The sequence below is a fragment of the Phascolarctos cinereus genome, unplaced genomic scaffold, assembly GCF_003287225.1.
Source record: "Phascolarctos cinereus isolate Bilbo 61053 unplaced genomic scaffold, phaCin_HiC Scaffold_1;HRSCAF=81, whole genome shotgun sequence".
NCBI lineage: Eukaryota > Metazoa > Chordata > Mammalia > Diprotodontia > Phascolarctidae > Phascolarctos > Phascolarctos cinereus.
The window spans coordinates 162,413,958-162,433,202 of NW_027555514.1; the positions used below are offsets into that span (position 1 = coordinate 162,413,958).

General features: G+C 40.9%; 1 protein-coding gene and 1 non-coding gene across 2 annotated transcripts in view; one reads left to right on the plus strand and one right to left on the minus strand.

Moving 5' to 3' along the window:
• Positions 1 to 5,013: 5,013 nt before the first annotated feature.
• PROSER2 (proline and serine rich 2) overlaps positions 5,014 to 19,245 on the minus strand; it is a 72,307-nt gene continuing 58,075 nt past the window's right edge. Inside the window, exons 3-4 of the mRNA XM_020999745.2 lie at positions 10,311 to 10,563; positions 5,014 to 8,134 (exon numbers count right to left, since the gene is read on the minus strand). Of these exons, the coding sequence (XP_020855404.1) occupies positions 7,086 to 8,134; positions 10,311 to 10,563 (1,302 nt within the window). The 3' untranslated portion in view covers positions 5,014 to 7,085. The remainder of the gene's footprint in view (positions 8,135 to 10,310; positions 10,564 to 19,245) is intronic.
• LOC144455197 (small nucleolar RNA SNORA31) lies at positions 18,654 to 18,780 on the plus strand. The gene has a single exon (XR_013483908.1). It is a non-coding gene; the product is annotated as a small nucleolar RNA SNORA31 (small nucleolar RNA).

Consider the following 19,245-nt stretch of genomic DNA (forward strand, 5'->3'; position numbering starts at 1 on the left):
TTTTGATGTAGACTGCTTAAACTATGTGCCCTATTTGCTTAGAGGAAGAGATGTGTAGATAGGCAGCAGTGGTTTTTTTTTCCATATTAGTCACATTTTGAAAGACACAGACCACAAGGGAAAAAAACCATGAAAAAAAGTTAAAATAGTATGCTTCAGTCTGCCTTCAGACTCCATTAGTTCTTCCTCTGGATGTGGATAGCATTTTTCATCCTGAGACAGACAACAGTATTAACTAACAAATAATCATGTATATAACCCTTGCCTCCAAAGAATTTCTGCTTCCCTTGTGTTTAGCTTTATCTCACCTGGTTCAGGTTTGTGCATTTGCAAGTGACTCCAGAAGACAGGTTCTCTTGTCTTCCTCAGTATAAAACCTGTCAGCCCCTACGATCTGTGATCAGTCCCATGGCTGGGTTATTATCCAGGGGTGGGGAACTCACAGCCTCGAGGCCACATGTGGCCCTGTAGGTCCTCAAGTGTGGCCCTTTGACTGAATCCAAACTTCACAGAATAAATCCACTCCTGGTTTAGACAGAGCTGACCTTCTGGTGATAAATGTATTTTCTCTGGGCCGAAGAGAGGCATTCAAATGAGGTGGAGCAAGGAATGTCTGTCTTGTTATACCCTCACTGAACAAGTGAGTATATTTCTGTGGTTTATCCAGCCTTCAATAAACACCGCAGTTAGCTTAGCCACCTGGTAGAAATTCCTTTGTCCAACACTCGAGGTTCTTCCCTACTTGGAGCAATCTTATCTTTCCAGCTACATTGCCAGACTCGATGGACTGTATGCTTTGGCCAGCCTGATCTATCTAATCTGTGTTTGTTGCCCATTTACACACGTCTCTTGCTCTAAGCAAATAGGGCACATAGTTTAAGCAGTCTACATCAAAAGCAATTGTTCAATTGTGTCTGATCCTCCGTGACCCTATGGACCATAGCACTAGCTGTCACAAGTGCCCTCTAGTCTTTGTGTCTTTGCTGACACCATCCCTGGAATGCCCTCTGTCCATCTTATAACTTAGTTTAAATGCCTCCTCCATGAAGCCTTTCCTGATACCTCTGGGTGGTTACAGCCTTTCTCCTCCGACCTGGGATAATACCCTTTTTTAGGTAACGTACTTCACCATGATACACATCCCTTGAGAGCTTTATAGAAACATCAAGGGAAATAGTGGATAAAATGCTGTACAGAAGCAGGAAGACCTGAGTTCAAATCTTGACTCAGACACTTACCAGCTGTGTAACCTGGAGTGACTTTACTTCTCTGAACCTCAGTTTCCTCCTCTGCAAATGGGAATGATGACAATACCTATATCTGAGGATTGCTGTAAGGATTAAATGAGATAGTATACCTTAAGCTCTTTGCAAACTTTAAAGCAATATATAAATGTTTGTTGTTGTTAAGTCATTTTTCACTCATGTCCTACTTTCTGTGACCCCATTTGGGGTTTTCTTGGCAGAGATTCTGGAATGGTTTGCCATTTCCTTCTCCAGCTGATTTTACAGATGAGGAAACTGAGGCAAACAGGTTTAAGTGACTTGCCCAGGGTCACACAGCTAGTAGGTGTCTGAAGCTGGATTTGACTTCAAGGAGATGAGTATTCCTGATTCCAGGCTGCTCTATCCACTGTGTCGCCTACCTGCCACATATATAAATGTTAGCTATTGTTTTACCTCCATTAGTCAGCTCCATGAAGACAGGGAATCCGTCATATCTAAACTTTGCATTTACTCCAGCAGTTAGCACCGTGATCCCCAAGTTATGCATTTGGGAATAAAAAGTTTGATGGAATATTATGAATGAAACCTATGATAGCTCATATTCCCATCCTACTTGACAAAGCATTTTTTTTCTTACTCTACCAATAATTTGCCATGAGACCTTGGGCAAGTCACCTCCCAAGGGGAGAAGTTTGGATTCAGTGACTTCTAAGGTACCTGTCGATTCTAAAATTCTGTGATTCTAATTATCAGACCTAGGTCTTCTGACTCCAAAATCCAAGGCAAGGAATGCTTTCCTACTTGGAATAAATCATAGAGACAATGCAGCTGAAAAGGGCCACCGAATGACACAGACACAGACACACACAGGAAGTGAGACACTGCTTCTACTCAGGTGTTTTCTTCAGAAGGGACCCCCACTGAATTTTAATTCACCCAATTCTTGGGAATCATCAAGTCACTTCTTAGTAGCCGTGAAAAGTGAGAACTGGGTCTGAATCCTGTTAAGACTGGGGTTAAGGGCTCAAGTTGGCTGCCCAAGCCAGACTTGATGTTGAATATTGAATGACCTTCATGTGCTGCTAAAGGGAACACATGGGGGTGAAGTGGAGAAACTACTGATGAGGAGGTATAAGCTCCGAGTAGAAATCCCAAGTCTGCCACTGATCTCTATGACCCTGGGCAAGTCACTTAACCCCATTGCCTAGCCAAAAGAAAAAAAAAGTGATTCAAAGTAATTGTCATAAGTTGGGCAGAAAAAAAAAGAGATATAAGGTGTCTGATAGGCTAATAACTAATGGGACATGATATAACTTCTACAAATGGTACTTCTTTTTGAAGTCTATGGCCAGAGGGGACAGCTAGGTGGTGCAGTGGTTACAGCACCAGCCCTAGAGTCAGGAGGACCTGAGTTCAAATGTGACCTCAGACACTTATTTAGCTGTATGACCCTGGGCAAGTCACTTAACCTTGATTGCCTCAAAAAAAAAAGTCTTTGGCTCAGTTTGAATTTTAAGACACATCCAGATTTCCAGGGGCATAATAATTTACTGACCTCCCTTCTTTTCCTGACTTTTGAAATAAAGACCCTGATGAACTAAGAGAGATTAATAATGGAGATGCAAAACCGCTGCCTCTATGTTGAAGTAGGAAAAAAGAAAAATAAAAGAAAACCTGGTGAAGAGATGTCAAAAACGTATTGGGTAACTTTAGTTAAAAATATAAGCCCTTCACAGTTGAACTTTCCCTCTCCTTTTTCTTTTCTTTTCTTTTTTTTTTTGTTGTTGTTATTTTAGGCAATGGGGTTAAGTGACTTGCCCAGGGTCACACAGCTAGTAAGTGTTATGTGTCTGAGGCCAGATTTGAACTCAGGTCCTCCTGAATCCAGGGCCAGTGCTCTATCCACTGTGCCACCTAGCTGCCCCTCCTTCTGCTTTTCTACCAACTACCAGCAGACAGTGGAGAAGAGGAAAAGGTTAGAAAAAGGGGGATGCTGTTCCAATGGTACAATTTACAACTGTTGCTCTTGGCAAAGTTTCAGGAATACAAGGAGTCCTTTAGGAAAAGAAATGTTTATTAAACTTGCTATATTATATAAATAACACACATAATACTTCTACCAGGAAACCGTTAACATGAGAATGACAAGGTCCGACAAGGGTAAATTACACAGAGCCATGTCTCCTAGGCCTGACCCCTCCCCCCATCCCCTGCTCTTCCTGCCAACCATCCTAAAACTGAGAATAGGCACCATACAACACTGAGCCCCTTTGTGCCCTCTTAGCAGAAAACTTCACCCATAAGGAATTTATTTTTAAAATCATGGAAAAAGGCGGGGCTCTCTTTTTAAAAAAATGCAAGCCCTTCAGTTCCATCGAGCATCACTCAAACACAGCCACGTTCTTCATGCAAGCTACTTTCAATTGGAATTCTTAAGCCAAAGACCTTTCCATCAGGACATTCCAGAATGAAGGATCCCCACAACCAGTCTACTAAAAAAAAAAATCAGTTGATTCTGAAGGTGAAGGCAACAAAAACCAGGTTTAGGCACAAAGCCCTTTGCTTTCGTGCTCTTATCTCACTGGATTCAAGGTAGCTGTGAGAGGAGCAGGCCCCTGAGCAAAAGGTTCCCAACTTGGAAAGCTTCCTACAGTCTGGTTCCTGACCTACCTTTTCAGAGTTATTTTATGTCATTCCCCTTCAAGTACTGCACAGTCCAGCCAAACTAGCTATTAGCTATTCCCCCACCTGACATTGTATTCTAAAATGTTAATGTAATAGGAACTGAGTGTGGAAGTATGCTCATCCCCACTGGGTAAATGTAGTTAAAGGGAAAGGAGCAGGAATAAGGATGTGTGTGTTAAGTATGGTTATTTTGCCATTTGTAAGACTCTCACTGGGGAAGATGGTTCATCCTTCTGTTAAAACCAAGCAAAGCTATACTTTAGCCTAAATTTTCAGGGCTTAAAGGCATGGGCTTAGATGGGGGGGGGGATATTTATTAGGGACTGTTTCAAAGGTAACATGGAGCTGGATCAGGAAAACTGGATGTTTTAAGTGTGTCCCCTTTTCGCTGTGTTTTGCTTTGGAATGAAGTCCCAACATTTAATTTAAATAGCCAAATAACTAGCATTTTAAAGTCTCCAAAGTGCTTTACAAATTTTGTCTTATTTTATCCTTATAATAACCCTGGGAAGTAGGTGCTAGCCTTATCCCCATTTTAGAGATGAAGAACCTGAGTTTGTGTTTCTGAGGTCTCATTTGAACTCAGCTCTGATTTCTATATACTGCGCCACCTAGAGGCAGACAGGTTAAGTGATTTGCCCAGGGTCATACAGCCAGTGTAAGGGTCCAAGGTTAGACTTGAACCCAGGTCGTCTTGACTCCAGGCACAGCCCTTAATCCACTGCACCACTTAGCTTGCTCTAGTTTGAACTAATTGATTCTTGAACGGGGTCAGATCACCTAGGCATGCCAAGGGAAAAAAATATAACTAGAAACCAAAACCTATAACAAAATAGGGTTCATCAGAAGGTACAATTTGAACTTGACCTATAACATATAGCTTTGATTTGCTATATCTTGAGACAGAAAGAAAAAGCAGGATTTCAAGCTAAGAGAGTAACGGTGGTTATAATTACAACCCAAAATAAATAAATTAAAAGGAAAAAAGAGGATCTCAAAGCAATGTAATGACCTGGTTTTAACCTTAATAAACATGTATTGAATGCCTACGCTGTGCAGGGCACTTTCAAAGCCCTGGTTTAGAAAAGAAAAAAACACCCTCTTGGACTTAAGAAAATTTCCAAGTTTATTTTTCAAAGAAACATCGTAAAGATGAATATACTAAAACAGCAAAACTCATCTCAAACTCAGTGAAATTACTGGATGACAGAGATTTAAAACAACCAAAGACAAAGCAACCTCACCAAGAGGTTATGTTACACATACCAATTATTTTAAAGTTTCAGTGATGTCAAGACCCTCAGATTGAACTGAGGAAATGTTTTTTTTCAACTTCTTCCTTCTGAATGATTAAACAAGAATGCATCTCGTTCTATTCACAGAACATGGCTGTGACGTGATAATCACTTAGACATTCACTGCCAACAAAGTTAACTTTAAAATAAACTATTAAAAAGGCTGTGAAAATTAAATGCTTATTTTAAATAGTATCTAGATTCCATAACAAATGAGATTAATTCATGGGGGGTGGGTGGGGTGAGGTATTAAATACTGGTGGTTTTAAGTACAATCTTTTTATATAATTTACGAGACAAGTTGAATACTATGGAAAATTTCCTTCACAGCACATTTAAAAGTTTAAATTTAAGTAACATTTACAGGAAAGAAATAGCTGTGCTACCATGATGGCTAAGCAAGAATACTAAAAGGCTGTGCCCTGGGTCTTCTAGTCCAGCCCCTCCCAATCTATTTTTAAAGGTTTAAAATTCCACCCTTGAATAGTATTAATAAACTTGTTCTTGGCTACGACTTGGCATACAAGACATACAACAGGGAGAGAGAGTCAGTTCCTTTTCCTCACCCTTCTTGTTACATAACTGCTTACAAAATTCAGGGACCGTTCTGGGAATACAATTAGCCAGTGGTCTTTTGTGACCCCTTTTGTTCCAGAAACACCGGGGTTCTTTCCATTCTTTGGTGGGAGGGGTTTGTGAAGGGGAGCTTTTTAATTGGGGAGAAGTAGAAAATAGTTTGAAGGGAAGAGCCACTTTTGAGCTGCAGAAATATCACAGGAATGGGACATGTCAAAATTAGAAACTGATTATGCATTCACATGGCCTTTGGGTTTCTTCTGTGTCACTCACCCCCAACATAAAATGGCTAAAAGTGCATCAAGGCTATAGGAAGAAGAGGCTGTATCCTGTAGATACTGAATGAAGACTCCATCAAAAGTTATGAAGCAACATACAAATGTGTGTGTATGGGTGTTCCCAGTCTGACCAGACTTGTTTTCTTAAAAACCACCATCCTTATCAAAGTCCTCAACATTCCCTCTCCACTCTTTAAACTGAAATTATAGTAATACAGCTATAAAGCCTTCACTTAAATCTTAAAAAAAAATTCTTATGCAACCCAGATGGCACATTCACTTACAGGGGGGTGGGGAGTAAGTATATGTTTTGTGCTAAAACAAGCCTCCCCTTCCCAAACAGATATATACCAGGCACAATAAAGATCAGAAATGTGAACTGAAGGCCATACTTAAAAAAAAAATGTAAGGAAAAACACAGACGGCATAGTTGGAACTGGTATTTCAAGCCAGGTACTTCGGGACAGAAGATGATTATAAGAGGCCAGGAAGTGCATGGCTCGAGAACGCCAAATAAAAACAACCAAAAAAAAAAAAAAGGTTATGGCATTTACAATCCATGAAGTCAATGGGTTTGAAAGGTCTGTGGTTTGTTCTCTGCCTCCTTCCCCCTCTCCATTTCTTGGATTTTGCCTGTGTGTGGAAAAAGGAAGACTTAGAAGTGTGGCAGGATGCATATCTTCTACAGGTAGACAGCAGTGTTCAAACAGGGGATTGTGGGGCAGCAATGTCAAAGCTTGATCACAGCTAGAACCAGTTTTCCTGGAACCTCCAACCCCACAAATGGCACAGCAACTGGGAATTGTGTATTGGCCTTTATGTATTTATATTTATTACAGACCAAGTATCTCCCAGACATCTTCAGTGAGGTAAATGATCTCTGTTACTCCTGACGTTTCTTCCCCCCTCCTTCCCCTGGCTCTTTAAGGGGGAGGGGAATGTTGTGAGTATTATAACCATTCTGCCAGACTGGGCTAGCCCGTCAGAACCCCCTCCTCTTTCAGCATCCCTCACTGTAAAACCCATCACAAAGTTTCCTTTAGTAGCCCTAGCTTCCTCAGAGCCTCTCGCCGAGCTTCTTCTGTGGATCCCCGGCCAGCAAATTGCACAGTGATGCCTTGGGGTCGGAATCCTACAGCTCTTGGGAGGGAGCCTGACCGTCTCCTGACATCTTGGCCAACATCTGGCTGCCGATGTTCGTAGAAACTCTTGGCAGCATTCTGCCGTGTGATCTTGTTGGTAAGAGATGAATCTGGCCGGAATGTTATTGTCTTGCCGGTGGAGACAAAAGGGCTGGGCTCATTCTTCAAAGCATCATGGATGCTCTGGTAGCCATTGGATAGAGTTGTGGATTGTTCTGTTTGTACAGCCTTGGAACATTGATCAACACTTATTTGTCTTCCTTTTCCTGGGGCTGGGGCTTCCCTGACGAAGCTCAACTTGCTCAGGGAATCACGTGTGGCCTGCTCAGGGAGGAGACTCCTTTTTTGGTCAGTTGGCTCATTCTTCTGTAACCGTTCTTCCATTTCCCCTGGGGCAAGGAAGGCCACCCCATTGATGTTGGCCAGAACCTGGGCCTTGCGTTCTTGGACGTTGACTGCTGCTTTGGAGATGGTCTTGTTGAAATCCTTCCCAGCACTGTTAGTTACACTGATGTTGCTTGGGAAGCGATGAACCTTGGGGACGGTCTGGGGAGCCAGGGCATGCCGGTGCCATGGGGAGTGCTCTCCATTTTGAGCAGATGGCGAGGCAAAGGTCCTAGTCTTCCATCCATTGAACCTCCCTTCCACTGAAGTAGATGCAGGGGATGGGCCCTCATTTCCTGCCCATCTCTCAGAGATCCTCTGTGCAATGACAAGTGGAGTGGGTACAGAGTGGAGGAGTTTTGGATGCTCTGCTGGAGGAGAGGATGAGAGAAGCTCCTTCCTGGGAGATGTTGGGGCTGAGACAGGAAGGGGAGGGGCCGGAGGAGGGGTATTTTCAGGAATGGTGGAGGCTGGCAATGAAATGCTGTCAGCTATTTCCTTTTTGTCTTCGAGGGTTGGCTCTTTATCTTTCTCGATACTTTCTGGCTCTGAAAAATGAAATGAGAGAAAATCATCATAAGTTATTTAAAGTAAATCCACTGATTCCTTTACATTGAATTTTAAATGGTCTTAAAGGTTATTTTTTTAAAAGTACTTCTATTACCTGCGTTCCCTTGGCCTCTGCTTTTATTAAAGTGTGGCCAGGATCAACACATTCGTGATGGTAAAGTGAACAAAAGACAGAATTTCAAGTCAGAAGACTTGGTTTGAGTCTTGGCTTTGCCACTCACTGTGTGGGCCTTATTACTCTCTGCCTCCATCCTCAATTGTGAAGCATTTTGTATGACACAGATGGGAACTATATTATTAGCAAGTTTTGAATTGTCCATTAACTTATTACCATTTAATAGGAGACTCAGAACCCATGCCTGCCATTTTAATAGAGGGGAAAAATAGACACTAGAAGGTTAAGTGGCTTATTCAAAAACAACTTCAGTTATATAGTTCAATGTAGACTCTAGCTGGTCCTAGATGGGGTAACCTTGAGTGCTTCAGCTAACGGGGCAGGTCTGTTTGCAGTCTAGAGCCAATGCAATTCAACAATCAGAAGTATATCTCTGAGAAGACCCAGATGGTGGTTTCTTACTTGATAATGGGCCCAAGTTGCTATCAAAGAACTTTTGGACACTCCCTTTTGCATAGGGCACCTTTTCTCTGTTGCTAAATACAACATGTTCCCTTCTTGATTACTAGGGTAAGGAAATAAACAGTTTGCTTGAAAAATCACATGTCCACATAGACACAACAGTATTTATGTAAAAATATCTCACAAATGGCCATTTATGTTTTAAAATACGGTGGCAAATCAAAGTTGGAGAAATAAATAACTGTGAAGTTAAAGCAATAACTTCTCGGGAGATGATCTGCTACCATCCCCCCAAAACTTTCTTCCAAAATTCTTGAGGTCCTGCAACTGGAGGAGGCAGGGCATCATGAGAGAGAATAGAAAGGAATGCCTCACTCTGATGCCCCATCATGGCATGGATTTGCTAAGGCTATGGCAGCAGGGCTCCATGATCTGGCAGAACCTACCAAGATAGACAGGTCTGGAGTACAGTTGTGGTGCTAGACGTCTACTGTTCATGGACCAGTCTTGCTAAATGCAAAGGAGCCCATTTTTCAACTCCTGCAGACCATATACTAAGTTATAGAGGAGTGGTGATCTGCATCTATGAGGGAATACCTACAGCAATGAAATTACAGATCCTAGGTATATTGAAAGGGTAGACATTTTTCTTTCTAATACTCTAAAATGGCAATGGTCTCTCTCAGCCAATAGGAAAAAGGCATACATAATTCCTTATCTGTATGCTTCTTCTCATTCCCCACAGCAAAGAAGAGAAATGGTATTATCCATACAGAGTAAACAATTCCATTTCTTAAAACCCCTATTTCCTTTAAGAGAAAAAGTGCGAAGGGTTACCTTCAAAATCATGGCAACCAATCATGAAAACTTTGGGTGAGCTGTCTGGGATGAAAGCTGGTGAAAACTTACCTCCAGCCTCCAAACAGGGAAAAAGCACAGAATCCTAGGAGCATCGGATCACAGGATGACAGCTGAAAGGGACCTCAGAGGACATCTAGTACAAACCCCTCATTTCACAGATGTCAAAACTGAGGCCCAAGGAGGTTACGTAATTTGCCCAAGGCCAAACAGACAGCATCAGAGATAGCATTCAAACCTAGTTCCTTTTGATTCCAGAGCTAGAGCTCTATTCTATTGTTCCTCCTGATAAATTTGGCATAAGTTGGAAGGCACCGTTTGGTAGGTATGTGTTGTGCCAATCCTTGATAGAAATTTAGAAACTCTCACGAAAAAAGCTATTTATAATTTCAAAAGTCACTTGTACACCTCCTTATTCTGTTTGCGACTCTAGCCCCTTTAGGGACTTTCTTACATATCTCTTTAATCATAGGGGGCAAGAAAAGGTGCTGGCTTGTCTGGACAATCCAATTACCACATACATGTTTCATCCATCCGAAAACACAAATTTAAAACTTGGCAAGCCTCAATAAATTTCTGCACTGGCTAGCACTGGTAAAGTGGGGGGGAGGGGGGAGATAATAATAAATAAAATTGTTTTGTGTGTCTGAGGAATATTAACTGAGTCAACAGGAACCTGGAAACAGCCTTGTTAGTTTGTATTTCATGCTGTACATCACCTGCTGCTTGAGCCACATGCCGAAGGCATTTCCCTTCTTGATCCTCAGGTATCGGCTTCACCAAGTCAATGATATCTTCTGGCTCAGAGTGACTGGAAGTACTCTCTTCCAGTGACCTTGGAGAGTGACAGTGGATACCACTGTCGTAAAGGGCTTCTTCCTCCAAGTCATCTTCTAGTGAATCAATTGTCTCTTCAAAAAACAGAATGACGTCCTTCTCTTCATGGGTAAGGTGCTTCAGGCTTTCATCATCCTATGTGTTGGGTGGGGTAGGAGAATGGAGGAGAAGAAAAAAGAGAAAAGAGCAGTGTTTTAATGAAGTGGAAATAGTCCCATAAAAGAAGGGTCAATATGCAATTGAGATAGGTGTCCACTGATGTCTGAAACATCTTGCTTGGGGAGAAGACAGTAATCAGTTTGCCCGACCCACCAAGCAGAGGTAAGGTTTCTCATTCAATTTATGGCAGCAACTCTCCATATGACCTTAACTTGTTTGCCATTTTAAACCTGAAACAAATATTACCATTCAGATAAAGCCAACAGAGACCTATAGGAGTACAGGCCAATTGAGTTGGTCTTGGCAAAAAAGTGAACCAAAAAGCCACTCTCCTTATTAACTTTTTGGGAAAAATCAGGTTTCATCTTCTTTTTCTAGTATTTATTGTTGTAATCTCTAAGCTTTATCAGACAAAAAGAGAGGGAGGGAGGGAGAGGAGGAAGAGAGAGAGAGAGAGAGAGAGGAGAGAAGAGAGAGAGAGAGAGAGAGAGAGAGAGAGAGAGAGGCTAATAATAATAATACTTATACTTGTTATTTATGTTTCAAACATGGGAAAAACTAAGGGAGATTAAAGGTTGGTGGGGCCTGCCTACAGATATGGCAGTTACTCATGGTCTGAAAGGCTTCAGAAGGGCTGTCTGAACCCAAATATCTCTTCCATGAGTCTGCCATGGTATAAGGACACACATATACATAACCCCCTTGACACTCTTCAGAATGTCTTGAATACATGATAGCCAAAGCCTAATATACTACTCTCTAATGTTATAATACCCTAATTCCTCCAGCTGCTAGTGCCCCCTGCCCAATTACGTCATTTTGATTTTGTCTATACTTTTATGTCATGTCTCCTTCAATAGAATGTAAGCTCCTGGAGGGCCAAGGACTTGCTTGACTTTTGTCTTTGAATCCCCAGTGCCAGGCACATAGTAGGTACTTAATAAATGTTTGTTGATTGATAAAACCCTGAAGTAATGTTGTTTAGCTGATGGGCTGAGAGGCCAATCAGATGACTAGCGATGATTAATAACACCCAAGCTCCTGCAGCATGAATTCCCCTGAGCTTCAGTCTGCTTATCATCATCATATTGCTTCTGCTGTGCACCTTCTCCTCCCCACTAGATTTAACTAGATCGACTCTGAGGGATAACTGGTAATGGTGACATCTGATGAGAAGTTAGGAGGGAAGGAAAAGTCTGGGGCATGAAGCAAAAACTTATCCAAAAGAAAGCAATTTTGGTTAAAACTCTGACATAGGGCAGATGGATAGTAAAAGAAGAGGTTAAGGAAGAAGTAAAGAAATGAATTCTTTTGTCTAGGGATGGCCCCAGAATTTAATTTAACTCTAGCAATTTCTTTCCTACCAGCCTCCATTTTCCATCTTAGTATGATTTAACACCCTTCTGATTTAAGAGATCTCCAAATGCTAAGAAACCTACTTTGACAACACAAACAGAATCTGAAAGTGTTCCTCTGACATAGCCCCCACTTGCTAAAGAACTCCATGAACAGCTCACCATCGACCCTCACCTTGACAATTAAAGTTTTTTTTTTCAATGAGCAGGCTTTTGTTTTCTCTCTCTCACACCTACTCCCCCTTCCCCACTGAAAAAAGAAAAGAAAACAACATTCTTATAATAAATAAGCATAGTCGAGCAAAATAAAATCCCATATTGGTCAAGTTCAAAATTATATGTCTCATTCTGCATATATTTAGTCGACTACTTCCGTCAGGAAGTCTCACCTTGATTATTGCAACAGCCTCCTACCCCACCTCCCAGCCTCTAATCTCTTCCATCTCCAATCCATCCCTTATACAGAAGCCAAAATCTCCCTAATGCACAGTTCATTTCTCCACTCAGAAACCTTTAGCAGTTCCTTACTGCCTATTGGATAAAATACCAACTCCCAGGCTTGGTGTTTACACCTCTACGATTTGGTTCCAACCACACTTTCTAGTCTTATTTTACATAACTCCTGTTCACACAGTCTTCACATATTCTAGGTTCTAGCCAACTGGACTACTAACTGTTCCCTGAACTTAAGATGCCACTCTTCTCTGACCATATACATCTCTCTTAACAATGCTGTTTCGTAATAATGTGATGAATAAAATTATAACCAAAGCTGAATATTATAACATCTAATATTATATCCCACCACTATTCCTGGAATACATGCTGTTTCTGTCTTTCAAAATCATGCTTACTTCATAATTCAGCTCAGATACCACTTCCATGAAGCTTTGCCAGATGTCTTCGGTTAAAAGGGACCTCTCCTCTGTGCCCATCACACCCTACCTTGTATAGTTAGTTATGTGTGGAAAAATATTAAATTCCCCTTGCTCCCCCACTGAGTAGAATGTAAGCAACTTAATCTTTGTACCTCCAGGGTCCAGCATTGAGCCTTGTACATAATAGGTACTTAAAAATGTTTATTAAATTAGAATTACTTAATGAGAAAATGGTATAACTGTTGGTCAGATTCCATAAAAACCGATTTAACCCATATTGTAGCTGAAATATGTACATTTAGATTTACAAAACAAAAAATGTAGTAGCAAACAATCTGCCAGGTAAAACAAAATGTTTAAACAAGGAGTCTCATGCTTGTTAAGACCAGTAGAATGTAAGCTTCTTACATCATCTGAGGCAGCTAGGTGGTACAGTGGTGCAGACTGCTAGGTCTGGAGTCAGGAAGACCTGAGTTCAAATCTGGCCTGATACACTTACTAGATGTGTGACCCTGAACAAGTCATCTGACCTCTGTCTCAGTTTCCTCAACTGTAAATAATAATAGGATAGAGGATAATCATAGCACCTACCTCTCAGGGTTATTGTGAGGACCAAATGAATTAATATTTATAAAGCACTTAGTGTAGTGCCTGACACACAGCAGGTGCTCTATAAATGCTTATTCCATTCTTGAAGGCAGGGACGTTTTTTCATCTTTGTCTTTTCATGGCCAGTACCTAGCACAATGCCTTCTACATAGAAGGTTCTTAAAACTGGATTTCTAGGGGCGGCTAGGTGGCAAAGTGGAGTCAGGAGGACCTGAGTTCAAATCCAGCCTCAGACACTTGACACTTACTAGCTGTGTGACTCTAGGCAAGTCACTTAACCCCAATTGCCTCACCAAAAAAACCCCAAAAATCCAAAATCCAACAAAAAACTGAATTGCTCCTCTGAAGTTCTACCTCACATTCATCAGATTGGCAAAGATTACAAAAATAGAAAGTGATCATTGTTGGTGGGGCTGCTAGAAAACAGGCACACTAAAGCAGTGTTGGTAGAGCTATGAATTGGACTGGAAATTGTTCCTGGAAAGCAATTGAGCCCCCAAAATTACTATACCATTCATACCCTTTGATCTAGAAATATCAGTACTAGGTTATATCCCAAAGAGACCAAAGAAAAGGAAAAGACTTATATGTATAAAAATGTTTATGGTGGCTCTTTTTTTTGTAGTAGCAAAACAAAACCTTATAAATTAAGCAGGTATCCATCTATTAGGGAATGGCTAAGAAATTATGGTATGTAAATATTATGGGGTATGGAATATTATTGTGCCACAAGAAATAACAACATGGACAAATTCAGAGAAAATTGGCAAGACCCATATGAATTGATGCAGAGAGAAGTGATTATAAGCAGCAAAACAATGTATACTTTATAAAAAATAAAACCTAGCACTTACATAAGCATTTAAAGTTTTCAAAGCATTTTACAAATGTTATCCGGCTTTTTCTCAATCCTTATTCTCCTTGACTTCTTTGCAGCCTTGTACATTGTCCGCCTCGGTACTTTCTTCTCTCTAGGTTTTTGGGATACTGCTCACTCCTGATTTTTCTCTTACCTATCTGACCACTCTTTATCTGTATCCTTTACTGGATATAACCTAGACAAAAAGGTTAGTCCATGACCTGAATGATATCTTACACAGAGTCCAAGTGAAAAAAAAAAGGTTCCTTTAGATAGATAATCCGGTTTACAGGTGATATTGTGCTGACTGCATCAAACCCCAAAGTAGTAGAGGGCCTTTTCAGTGATATTGAGGATTACTCAAAAAGGATTGGCCTAACAATCTGTACAAGAAAAATTACATGGATGAAAAATGCCACTTGTCCACACAAGGACACGTAGTTGGGAAGCCAGTCTATGAAGTTACTACAGCAGTACTTATATCTGGCACAGGGACCATTGATAAGCAATGAGTTATGCCCAAGTTGAAGAGGAAGAAGAGTGGGAGAAATTGAATTTGGAAAATAGCACAGTTCTTTTGATGACCCAAAGCTGTTCGATGGAGCAAACTTGCATTTTTTAATACAGAGGTTCTTGTGGTGATGCTATGTAGCTGTAAATTTTGGAACATTACAATCACTGAAGAATTAAAGTTGTGGATGATCTCAATGGCAATGGAGATAGAGCTGTGGGATTAAGGAGCACTGGCATATTTCTGTTGATCACCTATGAGGAAGAAATAGCATAAGGTATGTCACCAAGGAAATACGTAAGCAGAAAAGGAGGCAAGCTGGTCAGGTAGCAAGAGTGAAGGACAGCGGCAGCTAGGTGGCGCAGTGGATAGAGCACCGGCCTTGGAGTCAGGAGGACCTGAGTTCAAATCTGGTCTCAGACACATAACAGTTACTAGCTATGTGACCCTGAGCAAGTCACTTAACCCCATTGCCTTTAAAAAAAAAAGTGAAGGACAGAAGATGGAGAGCCTAGATGCTCCAACAACTTGTCTTATGCCTACTGTAGAATGGAAGCTTCTTGAAGGTCATGGTGCCCATGAAATACAAATCTATCTAAAGTACAGCCTACAGAATGTGGAATGGACCACGTGTGGGGGAACCTATGGAGCACATGGACAAGAATTTCATAGTGACAAGGTGTGGATGGGTTGTGGTGTGATGTAGGCAATGCCCACATGGTTAAGATCTCAGAGGCATTGAAGCACTCAGGTATGGGTACAGAAAATAATACCATTGTCTTTTAGGCATCCTAACATAAGGATAAGGACTGGATCTGTGATTTCATTGCCATGGAGAACTCAGGGAAAAGAGAACTCTCTCTACCAGTGCAGATCTGAACCCTTTCCTCAACTTAGTCTTAGAACAGGAATTAAGTGTTTTGCGTTTTTGTGACTCCTTTGGCACTCTGTAAAGCCTATGGTCCCCCTCTCAGAATCATGGTGGTCTGTTTTGTTTTTTTTTTTGGCGAGGCAATCGGGATTAAGTGACTTGCCCAGGGTCACACAGCTAGTGAGTATGTGTCTGAGGCCACATTTGAACTCAGGTCCTCCTGACTTCAGGGCCAGTGCTCTATCCACTGTGCCACCTAGCTGCCCCCTTAAAAATGTTTCTTAAAGGAACATGCAAAACACATAAAACACATTTAGTCACAAGTCACTGTACTAGTAATTTTTTTAAATCTGGAAAATCACTAAGACAAAAACCCCACACATTCATCTTGAATGCTGGTTCTTGGAAGAAAAAAAAATCATTTTAAATCAGGATAAACAAGGTAATGGAGAGGTGGATGGTGGCTTTTATGGAGCATCAGGCCCTTTCAGTGACCGATGGCCATGGTGTTTTACCATGTCCAGTTTCTCTTAGGGCTTTCCTGTTCTCTCATGCAGGTGGGTCACTAGCCCTTCTCTTAGCTAAGGTTAGGGTCACTGGTTCACAATCTGACAGACGCCTGATGATTCCACTCCAGGTTTCCCGATTTCTCTTCTCAGTTTCACTTAAGTTCCTGAGTCATTCACTTCCCTTTGTTTTAATGTCTCTAGCTGTCAAAGGTAGGAACCAAGCTTTAGCCAAACCCGGCCACTGTTCAGGAACTGCTGCCTTTCCTCTACCTCTGTTTCTTCCCCTCCCCTTCCTCCCACCCCATCCCAATCTCCTCTACCTGGCAGTACTCATGGCAGATGGACTCAGATTGGTGCTTTGACCTTGGGCAAATCCTTTGGTCTCTCTTCAGCCTCAGTTTCTTCATTTATAAAATGAGAAGGTTGGACTAAGGAATCTCTACTATCCCTTCCAACTATTAAAAACAAATGACAAAAACATAACTCTGGCAGTAGCATGCGCAGAAGAGAAAGACAGAGAGACAGAGAGACAGAGTGAATGAGTCTGACCTGAGCAACCTGGTCTCTGCTCTGATTATGAAAGGGGCTTGTATAAACCTGTTTCATCTAAGGATAGTCACTGAAATCTTCAGTGAACACCTGTGATATCCCATTGCTTTTCCTCTTAGAAGTTTCTTAAATAACCACCAAATGAGAAAGGACAACTTGACTTTAACACAGAGCAGAAAGACAAAGAGGGAAAAAAATAAAAATAGAAAATACGACTTCAAAGTTTCTTAAGATAAGGTAGAGCTTGAGGGGAAAAAAATCAGTCTGTTCTCATTCATTTAGAATTCAGTGTGTCTGTTTTGCAGGAGATAAGTACAAATGACAGAAAAGAAACTCTCTATTTCATTTTAATTGAATTTCTTCCTACAATATGGATTTCTATATATAGGTCTGGGCCATGAAACAAAAGAAAATGCTTTAGAGTTCTAAATCACCACATACTCATCTTAGTGAATAAAGTCTTTCCCACATGTCCGCACTTGCTCATATCTCTCTCACCCACTTGTTGGAACACCTCCAATGTGTATGAGAAACTATACTTTCCTTCTGGGGCATGGGGTGAGTGTGTGTGTATGTGGTTTGGGGGTTGTATGCTGGGAGACAGTACATACAGGATTACTAGGAAGACACTGCTAACACATGTTAGGCAGAAGAGTTTCAAAATGCTAAATATATTAAATCAATCACGATACAACTCCCTGAGTCAGACTGCTCCTTCAGTAAAAGAGGAACGCTAATTGATGGGCCTTCCTCATTCTCCATTCTAAAAGAGAATGAAGTATATGTTTCTGAACTCACTCCTAATTGCCATGACCTAAGAGCAGTCTGGCCACTGACAGCTAAATATATCTGTGCAAAATTGCCATACTCCACCTATAGTCCCATAACAGCTTAGAATCACAGAGAAGACAAGAAGTCCATTAGATTAGAGTTTTAGTTTTAGGTCTTATGTCAGTGAAAGATGCAACATGGACAGTCTTGGAAACCAGTACATCTGTAGCACAGGTTTATGGATAGAATTATTTTTATTATTATTTTGATTATCATCATTATTATCATTATCATAAGCTTCAGGTAGATGGGGAGAGGCAGCTGTTGTCATTAAAGAAAGTCATGAAGAATACTGCATAAACTAAAAAAAAAATCAGTACTCTACCTGATCATTATTACCTATGAACTATCAAGCTACGATCCCACAATTGGCGACTTGATATCTATAAAATAGAGTTTTACTACATGCCTTCATCCAAAACTCATTTTTTCCTGAAAAAGATGTGATGGCTAAAATATTTCCAAATCTAAACTATGTATTCTATCAGGCACTGTCTTATTGGACAGGGAGCCTGGTTTTTTTTGGTTTTGTTTTTTGTTTTTTTTTTTTTGACTAGGGGTAGTGTGATTTGGTAGCATCAGTTGTGAGAAGAACATGCTACCTTTTCAGTCAGCTAAGCATTTTGGTATCATCGCTGTATCATTCATTTGGCAATGTGAATCACTAGAATAAAAGATGACTGCAGACGAGGTAGAGAAAGTAAGGGAAAGAATGAGTGTTCCACGGCTTATTGTTCAGTCATTTTTCAGTCATGTCCAACCCTTTGTGACCCCATCTGGGATTTTCTTGGCAGAGATACTGGAGTGGTTTGCCATTTCCTTCTTCAGTTCATTTTTTACAGATAAGGAAATTGAGGCCAACAGGATGTGCCAAGGGTCACACAGCTAGTAAGTGTCTAAGGCCAGACTGAATCTCAGGAAGATGAGTCTTCTTGACTTCAAGCCTGGTGCTCTATCCACTTCACCACCTAACTGCTCTGCCACTTGTCTTTAAATCAGTTGTGCTTACTTTCTTTTGAGACAAGATTACAAACACCACTCTAAACTGCTGATTAAGATATTCCCTGATGTCTGTGTAAAATTTCAGAGTTCACATGCATGTCTTTGACAGACCTGGAGCGATTATGTCTGCTTTTAAGGTTTCTACTAAGATGCAAGAAAAAATTTCCTCACACTTTCTCCCTGCCTGATTGTGGCCGTCTAGAATAGGGGAATACAAGAAGTGACTTAACAAGCCATTGCCTCATCTTTATGTGAATATTTTAGAGTCCTTTTATAATTTTTATTTTTGGTAGGCATTTTGGAACGGAAGTATGACAAGAAAAGTATGTCCCAGCCCTGCCAGTTTGCTAGACCTTTTGACTCAGGCAAGTTCTATAAATTTAGTTTGGGATGGGTAATTTAGAACTTTAAATATGTAGGTCAGATTCTGAAATAGGAATTGGTGCAGGATGTGACCGTTTTGTTGAAGATTAGGGGCAGGAGTATTACTGAGGTCTAAATCGATTTCAAAGTCTAGCAGTGTTAGTTTGCAGTTACAAGTCTCCCACCTAATAAGAGTATCAATGGTACCTGGAAGTCCCAGTTTGATTTAAAAAAAGAGAGAAGCTCAAGTGTTGAATCCTATAACTAAAACCGAGTTTTATGCCTGAAAAAAAATTTCAGAGTCCATAACAATCATTTTAG